Source organism: Nicotiana tabacum, chromosome 3, assembly GCF_000715075.1.
Source record: "Nicotiana tabacum cultivar K326 chromosome 3, ASM71507v2, whole genome shotgun sequence".
In the NCBI taxonomy this organism is placed as follows: domain Eukaryota; kingdom Viridiplantae; phylum Streptophyta; class Magnoliopsida; order Solanales; family Solanaceae; genus Nicotiana; species Nicotiana tabacum.
In genome coordinates, this window is record NC_134082.1 from 112,860,546 (window position 1) to 112,871,326 (window position 10,781).

The following is a 10,781-nucleotide window of genomic DNA, read 5'->3' on the forward strand; positions in this document are numbered from 1 at the left end:
GGAAAGTATAGTAATGAGGCTAGACTTAAATGTGTTGGCAGCAGTGCTACAACTACAAGTATACTTAAAGCCCGTTTGGCTTAGCTGATTTAAGGTAGGTGATAAGCATTAGCTGCTGAAAAACATAAGTGCTGAAACTGATTTAAGAATAAGCAGTTACGTGTTTGGATAAAAGTGTTGAAATTAATAATAAGCAGCTGAAAAACTGGGTATATGAAGAGTTTTGTTTTAAAAATAAGTATTTTAGGGATAAAATAGTAAATATTTTGGTCAAACCTAAAGTGCTTATAAGCTGAAATTTGATAAGTTGGGGAGACCAACTTATGACTTTTGACTTATTTTTGGCTTATAAGCACTTTTAATTTTACTAAACGCGTAAATAAACCAAAAAATACTTATAAGTCAGTTTGAACAACTTATAAGTTTAGCCAAACACGCGCTTAATCATAAACTCGATGAATGAATGAAGCAATAATTAATCTTCTATGAGACAGCAAATGGTTACAGCTACAGCTAAGGTCATGGAAACCCAAGAATTAAGAATTTTCGTCATTGTAACACTTGCTCTGTAGAGAGAGAGAAAGAGTCACAGGGAAGAGAAGTAAAGGTGGGAGTTGGAGGGCCAAAGGGAGGATCTTTGGTCTGAAGTTATCATAATCATCATCATTAATTACATTCCAAGATCCAATACTCTCGACTTACTCAAGCCTTTCCTTTTCCTTGTCATCTCCCCCCTGCAATCTGGGCCGGATTTTACAGAAAATTAAATGCCCAAATTAACCTTTAACAACTAGTCTAGCAACTGATAATAAGGAAATTCATATGCAACAAACTTGATAGATTAGCTGAAGTATTGCGCAACCGAGTAGCTATTTGACGCTTAAAACATATGTCGAGAGATTTCGTTCAATCCACGACTAGGTTGTTTTCTGGTAAGTTTCTTTTCTTTGACTGTCAGCAGAATTTTGACTCTTTTAGTTCCACCTTTGCCCTTTTTTCTTCTCCTTCCTTTCTGAGAATTTATTTTTGTTATTCTTTGTGGATCTTGAGCTGATCAATTTAGCTTGTTAATTACGTTTGCTTTTGTTTTATCATACTTGTTAATTATTCCTCTAGGCATCTATGTCAAATGATAGTCAAGACAATAGAGGACAGCAAGTGCATCATAACATACAATCTTTGTATTTTTTTTTTAAAATTTGTTTCTGGGTGATAAAGTTGCAATCTTTTGTATGGTATTGACTATTGAGACATACAGAGTGATCAAATGCATTGGAGCAACAGGATTGAGGTTGGAGTTTAAACTTTAGCCAATTTCCACAATCTGAGAAAGATGGAAACTTTTAACAATTCAAAACACTAACATTCTATGTGCAGTTTATACCGCTATAACTTTAATAGGGAGACTAGCTATTTTATAGAGAGCCTACCCATCACAACAACAACAACAACAACAACAACCCAGTATAATCCCACTTAGTGGGGTCTGGGGAGGGTAGTGTGTACGCATACCTTATCCCCACCCTGGGGTAGAGAGGCTGTTTCCAAATAGACCCCCGGCATCCTTCCCTCCAAGAACTTCCCACCTTGCTCTTGGGGAGACTCGAACTCACAACCTCTTGGTTGGAAGTGGAGGTTGCTTACCATCAGAGCAACCCCTTTTGTCAGCCTACCCATCACAGGCTTATGGAAAAAATGGGTCTCAGTATCTATCATAATTTGTATTAAGGCCTTATGTTTTATTTACAACTTGGACCATGCTCTTATCCTTTCGGGTTATAGTCGATGTAATAATCGAATTCTCACAATCTAATAAAATTTTCTATAACTAGCGATTAATAAGTCGCGTGCTCACTGATAAAATGTTCCATTTATTTGTATCTTTTGTTGGTACTCAAGAAATCCACTAGATTGAATGCTGTTCAAACAATTGATTATGGATGTATCATATTGTCAGCAGTCAACTCTGACAGAGTTATGAGTTCAGAAAACTTGATTTTTAGTTATTTTGTATGCATGTCCATACTAGTTATATAATTTCATCTATTTACGAAATATTCACCTTTATTGAGAGAGATGTATATGTACAGATATGTGTCAATACATGCAAGCACAAGTACATATCATCTCTATTATGCTCTGCATATCCATTTTCTTTTGTGGTTGTGGCTATAATTCTGGATCTCCATTAGTTTGATTTTCTTTACTGCAGCATTGTCTTCAAGATAAAAAAAGGAACAAAATGAGGTTCAAGAACAAATCCAGGAAACCAACCACTTTACGTTGCAATGCAGGACGCAGATGCTCATTTTCAGTTCTTGTATGGAGCCTAGTTGGTTGCCTTCTTTTACTTAATCTATACTCCTTTATTAGCCAAAAAGATGCACGCCGTGGGGGGACACACTTCCATATAAACCAGCACCCACACATTCGTGAGCTTGAAGAGGTTGAGGAGGAAAATATACAGCTTCCACCACCAAGGAAGCGATCCCCACGTGCTGCCAAAAGAAAGCCTAAGCGGCCAACTACCTTGATTGAAGAATTTCTTGATGAGTCTTCCCAGCTAAGGAATGTTTTTTTCCCTGGTCAAAGAACTGCTATAGATCCTCGTAAGAGTTCTGAAAATGATACCTATTATTATTACCCTGGAAGAATGTGGTTGGATACTGAGGGAAATCCTATACAAGCTCATGGGGGAGGTATTCTATATGATCAGAGGACAAAAATGTATTATTGGTATGGAGAGTATAAAGATGGGCCAACATATCATGCTCACAAAAAAGGAGCAGCACGAGTAAGTTCTGGATTTCATACATTTTTCTAGGTGAATAGCTTCTATGTTATTGCTTTCTCTTTATTTGAACTGCCCCTCCTCTCTTCTCTCTAAGTAGATATACATGTGAACTAGTGGATACATCGTGTATATTTTCTATGTTGAACTAGGTAATGCTTTTGTACAGCTTGCATACATATCTGAGTAAGATGGTTGGTTGGTGATACATATCTGTGCTCAGCTGTTGGGAAAAACTGCTTTCGATGTGATCCAGGGTAGGCCATGAGAGATTGTTGAGATTAGATCCCAAGTATAAATAGAATATCACGCTTGAACCAACAATGTTGAAAATGTAAATGAAAAAGGAGATACTCTATCTCTCCTATAACTGTACCTTTTTAATAGAAAGAAATATGGCCTTGTGTTACTCTTGGCCTTTCTTAACATTACTAGAGAACCTGTAAGTTGCTTGCGAAACCTTCCTGCTCGACCTGTGGTCCTCTCTTTTAGATTAGTTAATGATAGGATTGGCATGCTTTGAACATAACAAGGCACCTTCTGCCCCTTTTTCACTCTATCCCATTCCCGGGGTTCAACTACATAGAGGATATCACTGTGTATTGATGTGCAGTGTGCTGTTAATGAAGCTGTGTGTGCTTTGTGCTGTGAGCTATTATAACATGGGAAGTATACCTTTGAGTTTCAGCTTGTTCTTCTGTATTCCCAATGTGCAAACAATTCCCAAAACCATTTCAGTTAGTTTCATTTGTGGTTGGTTTTACGTACCAAGGCGAGCTTATCGAATTTTAGGCTAGCTAACATGATTTTATCTTGTAAGTTTCAGGGGGCTGATAGCTTTGCGTGCTCTTTGAGGGGTCTATTAAAACAACAACATCTTCTTAAATCCCATTGGGCAGCCAAAAATAAAATGAATAAGGAAGAAGAAAGAGTGGCTGGTTGAATATGAAGAGGTTGAAACATCTAGAGTATCATCATATACAATATCAGACCACAGCCAGATAGAATCATCAGGGGAAAAGATTACTTATCGGGTTTTAGTGAAATTTTATGTTGAAGATTGGTCTGTTCCCTGTTCACGGGCAGATTCAACAGACTAGGCAACTCTCTTTTTTCCTGGACACATCTGGCTCTTAAAAAGAGTTTTAGCAACTTGCGTTTGTTTTGAAGTTGACTTAAGTTGGGTAAAATTTTTCAAGCCCTTTTACTCTGTTCCTCCTCTCCCCGTTCCTGCTGTCCAAAAATAGCCTATGGAGAATAGCCAAGTGGTAATGCATTCGTATTTGGTACAGCCATGTAACGGTTCTTTTCTGTTACTCTAGATTATAAACTCCTGGTTGGTTTTGTCAAGAATGAACTGACGACTACAATAAATAAAGAATGGCGTAGCCTATATCCTGTTCTATGGTCGCACATCGTTCTAAAAGATGAAGATGAATTAGTAGGATCATTCCCGTAGCTCGTTTTGAACAATTGAGATAGCATTAAGCCTAGCACAAAACAAATTTGGACTGCTAATTTGTAGGATTATTAAGCCTTCTAACATAGTTAAGGAAGCAAGGCCAAGGAGCTCAGGAACTAGTTTATGTTTTTAATCAGTTGAAGGTGTTATTTAATTGGAAATCTCTTTAACCTGGAGCAGATGGAGTCACCTATTTTAATATAGGGCAGAGTTCCTTTGTTTTTCTTTGCTGTTGCATGTACAGCAATGTGGTGCTCAGGAAATGATAAGCTCCTGATGGGAATTGGACCTTGCATACTCTTGAGCAAGTGAAGCTATAAACAGGGGGGAGCTAGCTCTTCGGTTACGAGTTCGGTCGAACCCAGTAGCTTTGATCCAAACCCTGTATTTGTCTTAACAAATCTATTGAATATGTACAGATTATTAATTTACAACCGAGTAACTTAAAATGACTAGAATCCCGAACCTATAAGTTTCAAATCCTGGCTCCCATCTGTCTATGAAACGCTCAATCTTTTCTTTTGTTAAGTCAAATATCATTTCATTAATTCAAGACCGACCTCCAAAAGATCTATGTACCAGAAGTTTCTCTTAATGAAAAGATACATTTATTCCCTGCCCCTCATCTTCATACATCACGGCTATCCCATGTAGCACGTTATTCGTGAAGCAATTTAACCAAACTTTGGAATTGTACGACCTCCTAGTCTTGCAAGTTCCTCCTAGATCTCAAACCCAACAAACTTCTCCACCTTGTAGCCTTTGTGCCCGTTGCACTGGCATCTCCATTTGGCATGAAACTTGGTGCGTTCAATGTAATTTTCAAAGTATTGCTTCCACACCAGTTGTGTCCCCAAAAGCTTACCCTTCTCCCATCATCCGCTATAGAAGAAACATTCCCGTCAAACTTTTCTCACCTCTTCATAGTATTCCTCCATAGACCGCACCCATAAGGAAGTATAAGATTTCTAGTCCCCATCCCCCTTCCAAGATTCCATATTTCTCCGCAATCACCTCTCTCCGAAAAGCATTCTCCTCAACCTTAAATCTCCTATAACCATTTTGCCAACAAACCTTGTTAAAAACCTTTAAATTTTTAATCCCAAGCCCACCCTAACACTTTGGTGTCGTGATATCTCCCGATTTACCAAGTGAAACTTCCTCTCACCGCTTGATGAATCCCATAAAACATTCCTTTGAATTTTTTCCAACTTTCCTGTAACACTAGCGGGAGTGTCCAATCTTACTGTATTCTCAATCAACACTTCCTTTCCTCCTTTGGACAAGTATCTCTTTTGCTAATCTCCAAGCCTCCTTTCTACCCTCTCTAACACCGATTTCCAAGCTAGTAGGACCAAAAGATAAATGATACTAGGAAAAAGTGATTTTTTTTTTTGAAAATTCTGTTTAACTTTTTTCATCGCCTGGAAATAATCTCATAGTCCTTTCATTCTATAGCAAAAATGGCATGGCTGGCTACTTTTCCAAGCTACAAGCTACTTCCACTGGCCCCATGCTTGCTTAATTCTTACGCTTCAACTTCACAGAGTCCTCTAACTCTTTATCTTTGGGGTACTCAATCAAAGTCAAATAAAGAGAACGCTACTGCAAAAACTGTGAGGTTGTTACAAACAACAACAACAACCCAGTATAATCCCACTAGTGGGGTCTGGGAAGGGTAGTGTGTACGCAGACCTTACCTCTACCATAAGGTAGAGAGGCTGTTTCCAATAGGCCCTCGGCATCCTTCCTTTCAAGAACTCCCCACCTTGCTCTTGGGGTGACTCGAACTCACAACGTCTTGGTTGGAAGTGGAGGTTGCTTACCATCAGAGCAACCCCTCTTGTTTTAAACTGTAAATAAATTATCAGCAACCTCCCATTACTCCTCCTTACACAGGTAACACCAACTTATAATAATAATAATACATTTCCTCTTTTCTAAAATTGTTCTGCTGTAAGAATTGCATCCTGGCTGACCATGTGAAGGAGGTCAATTTCTTCAGCAGATTTGTACTCCATCCTGTCTTACTTTCACCATTTTCTTGTAAGGACTTAGGTAATTGGATCTCACTGAGAATGTGATCTCCCTGCATTCTCTTGTTGCTGGAAATCAATAAAATGATCTGTATCAAAAAAAAAAAAATATATATATATATATATATATACTAAGAAAAAAAAGAGAAAAGGATCTCACTAAAAATGTAGGGGTGCCCAGAGGCGGAGCCAAAATTTGAATTTATGGGTTATGAACTTGCCAAAAGCCATAGCTTGTTTTAGTTGTTGGGTTCGCAATGAAATATTTATATATATTTAATGGATTTCCTAATAAAATATAGGGTCTAAGCAAAAGTTGATGAGTTCGTCCGAACCTTTTAGTAGTGCACTAGCTCCGCCCCTGCTAGTGCCATGTCCCTTCCATACCGTAACTGAATCTTTTTTATGAGCTTATCCGTGTCCTCCCAATTCCTGCTACGCAGTCCCTCAGCCACTCAGTTAGAGGTCAATTCCCTAATAAGCAATCTTTAAAAAGTTTTGCTAAGCTCCTGGACAGTAGTAGAAGCAGTTGGTATTCATTTGAGGATGAGTGCCTCTTCGTGGGACAGTTCAGTGTCAACCGTCTTAGATGAGTCTAATGGGATGCAGATTTTTCAGATATGAGGCTTGAGTCAAAGGTTGTCACTGTATCATATGCATTGTGATACATGAGCTGTTCCTTTTATTATATGTATAGGTTATGATGCTTTTCCTAGGTTCCTAGATTGTCAATCACTTGTCCATTATCTAGATTGGTTCTGCTGTGTTGGCAAAAGCATGAGATTTATTCTTGGTCTGGGAACTAGTTCTTCTTTAACTTTCAGCTTTTCATCTCAATATTTTCTTCCGTTCAGGTTGATGTTATTGGCGTTGGTTGCTATTCATCAAAAGATTTGTGGATGTGGAAAAATGAAGGCATCGTTTTGGCAGCGGAAGAAAACGATGAGACACATGATTTGTACAAATTAAATATACTGGAGAGGCCAAAAGTAATTTACAATGAGAAAACAGGTAAATACGTAATGTGGATGCATATTGATGACACAAACTACACGAAAGCTTCAGCTGGTGTCGCCACTAGCGACTTTCCCACTGGTCCCTTTGATTATCTGTACAGTAAACGGCCCCACGGATATGATAGCAGGGACATGACAGTCTTCAAAGATGAGGATGGTATAGCATATCTCGTCTACTCCTCGGAGGACAACAGTGAGCTTCATATCGGTCCACTTAACGAAGAATACATAGACGTGACCCAAGCCATGAGAAGGGTTCTTGTCGGACAACACAGGGAAGCCCCTGCTTTGTTCAAACACGGCGGGACCTATTACATGATCACATCAGGTTGCACTGGTTGGGCTCCAAATGAGGCCCGGGCTCATGCAGCTGAATCAATTTTGGGGCCGTGGGAGACCATTGGAAATCCATGCATCGGTGGAAACAAAGTTTTTAGAGACACAACTTTCTTTGGTCAGAGCACATTTGTGCTTCCTTTGCCTGAGCTACCTGGTTCCTTTATTTTTATGGCAGATAGGTGGAATCCAGCTGACTTAAGGGATTCAAGGTATGTGTGGCTACCTTTAAGAGTAGCAGGGCCTGTGGACCATCCTCTTGAGTACAATTTTGGTTTCCCTTTATGGTCCAGAGTCTCTGTTTATTGGCATAAAAGATGGAGACTTCCTTATAGGTGGCAGGGGAAAAAGTGAGTAGGGGATACAGGGAATCATTTGTACAATATGTTCTCCATTTTTTTGTTTTTCCATAATTTTGTTGTTGTTGTTGTATTATTTTTTTCAATTTAAAAATTAACCAGTTCTATGCTCAATAACAACAGGTGTAAATTTTTAGGGTTTGAACTGCTATGCCTAATTCTCATCCTGGGCATCTGTATCGTAATACTGTATAATTTTTAGAGCTAGAATTACTATTGTTGAGTGAAACCAGCTTGGACTTCTTGTTTGGGCTGGCGTGGAATTCTCTTTTCCTTTTAGTTTTTATGTCTCGATGTGTAACTTTATTAGAATTTATCCGAATGCTATTACTGAAAGTGCTATATTACCGGTTAATACTTAATAGTTTAACACAAGAAGGAAAAAATGTAAAGCTTCATCTGTGCGAAGAGAGAGAGAATCCGTTTACACTTGTGAAAGGTTTCGGGGCATTGTCATATATACCCACTTTTAGGGTCATCAATTGAAGTTATACTCGCATTACACAAATTTTTGCAAAGTGTACTTGCTCGGATCTGAAGTAGTTCAATTTTTTTAATGCAACTTTAGAAATTCAAATTTAAAGTAGTTTAATCTCTTCAATGCAACTTTAGAAATTCGAATTTTAAGTAGTTCAATCCATTGAATGCAACTTTAGATTTCGTATCTTAAATTCTGAAACATAAATTTGTTCTTCAAATTTCAACAATCCAATACACGATTTAATGCCCAAATCTACTCCAAATGAGCTCAAATTTGAAACATAACTTTTAAATATCAAAAAGAACAAGTCTCAATCAAATCATTAAACAACAACAAATTTAACAAACCTATTTTGCAACTAAAAAGAAGAAGAAACTCTAAGCACAAAGAAGAAGAAAGCAACAGTAAAGAAGAAGAGAAAAATATATGTAACTAAAGTTATCCAAAAAATTGAGTATTAGTTGAATTTTTTTTAAAAAGTGGATACAAATTCAATGGGTGGCGCAAAACTGGGTGCCACATGAAAAATTAAGAAGATTTCTGCTTTGATCCGATGAATAGGACAGACTTATCCATTAAAAGAATTTTATGAGGCGACAACTTTTTATTTTCCTATATATCTAATGAATTCCATCTCACAACTATGTTAAAACTTGATTCAGGCACAGATCGTTGGGATTTTGTCTAAGATTATTATGAGGCTGTTGAGAGAAAAACAGAAGCTTCTAGGTCTTCATTACATGAACTGAGAATGACAAAAATAATCTGTCTATACAATTACTGGTCTCTCATACCCGACGGAATGGACCGGCCCAGTACTTATATTAAACCCAACTAACTACAATGTAACTAAATAAATACAAGGTGGGCTTCTGGGTCCAATAGTAAAAGAAAGAAGAGAAAAGAAGAGAGGAAGCCCAAATGGCTAAGTAACATCATTTGCTTGTATCTCAACAACCCTCGACAAGTTGGAGGGTGAGATAACCCACAAGTTGCGAAGATGTAGATGATGGACAACTCCCCCCAAAGGTTTAGTGAACATATCAACGAGCTGAGTGGAACTAGAAGTGTGAAGCAACTAAAATAGACCCCCATTCAACGTGGTACGAATAAAATGACAGTCCAATTCAATATGCTTGGTGCGCTCATGGAAAACGTGATTCTTAGCAATGTGGATGGCTGCCTGGTTATCACAAAATAGACTAACATGGGTAGGGGTGTTCAAAACTGATCCGAAACCGAAAACCAAACCGAACCGAAGCTTAATGGCTTACTGGTATCGGGTAACGATTTAACGGACGGGGAACAGATTGAAATTTTTTTATTAACGACTTATCGGTTTGGAGGCGGATTATTCAATTTTCTTAACGGATAATTTGTTAACCTGTTAAGAATATATATATATATATATATATATATATATATACATATATATAATTTATTTATATCCATATATATATATATATATATATTAAATATAAAAAAGACAAAACCCGTGACCCTTCCACTTCCAGAGAGTTCCAGTACTCTGTCTTAGTGTCTCTAAGACTAACGCTTAACGCCTAAACCTAATTCCTAAATAATCAAAAAGACAGAATCACAGAAACCCTAACGCCTAAACCAGCAGACACCAATCTTCGTCGACTTCCATCACTCTATCTTGTGACTCGCCATCTCCGGTCTCCCTCTCGCCATCTCGCCTCTCCCTCTCGCCATAGCCAGAGCAGTAGTCAGCAGATGGTAATATGCATGCCATATGCTAGCTGAACTTTAGCAATTTATCTGTCCACCATTAGACTTTGTAATCTAATACCATTATTTATGTAGTTAGGAAAAAGTCTATTTCTGCACCTAACGCCTAATGAAGCTCCAACTGAGGATAATTTTAAATTATATAAAAAAAAATTAGGGAAAATTTTGGACTTTTTTTTTCGAAAATTTTGAACACGTGGAAGTTGGAAGTCACTCATTTCAGTCTAAAGATTCATAATGGCAATAGTGTATACCAAGATTTTCTAATGGCAAAATTGTGAATGGACCAAATTGAACACTTCCAAATAATGCTAAGGCTTGTTGAGTGTGATTTTACTCTCAAAACCAAAAGTTTCCACAAGCAAGCAGTCCCTCTGTCGATGTAAAGTTATGGCGATGTACATATCCAGGTGGTAAAATTTAATCCAAGATTTTCAAAACAAATAAAGGAGAATATGTTGATACCCAATTTTTCCTCACATATTTTAAGCACATATATATACTTTCAAAATAGTACATATGCAGTTATAAGCATGCATAAGTATTTT

The 10,781-nt window shown here is 37.7% G+C and overlaps 1 protein-coding gene across 2 annotated transcripts; it reads left to right on the plus strand.

The window, feature by feature from the left end:
- The first annotated feature begins 449 nt into the window (after window positions 1-449).
- On the plus strand, window positions 450-8,263 carry LOC107822725 (uncharacterized). 2 transcript variants are annotated; one of them, XM_016649292.2, is made up of 3 exons: window positions 450-932; window positions 2,213-2,794; window positions 7,144-8,263. In XM_016649292.2, exons 2-3 carry the CDS (start codon window positions 2,243-2,245, stop codon window positions 7,993-7,995), a joined length of 1,404 nt encoding a protein of 467 aa, XP_016504778.1. In that variant the 5' UTR covers window positions 450-932; window positions 2,213-2,242; the 3' UTR covers window positions 7,996-8,263. The 2 variants fall into 2 exon arrangements, with proteins under 2 accessions (XP_016504778.1, XP_016504779.1); XM_016649293.2 differs by having other exon boundaries at window positions 479-932; window positions 2,295-2,794.
- Window positions 8,264-10,781: the final 2,518 nt, after the last annotated feature.

Bases quoted from the DNA above. Each gene is read 5' to 3' on its own strand.
- LOC107822725 (XM_016649292.2), top strand. From the start codon at position 2,243: ATGAGGTTCAAGAACAAATCCAGGAAACCAACCACTTTACGTTGCAAT. The intron at 2,795-7,143 runs GTAAGTTCTGGA...TCTTCCGTTCAG, and splicing joins ACAAAAAAGGAGCAGCACGA to GTTGATGTTATTGGCGTTGG.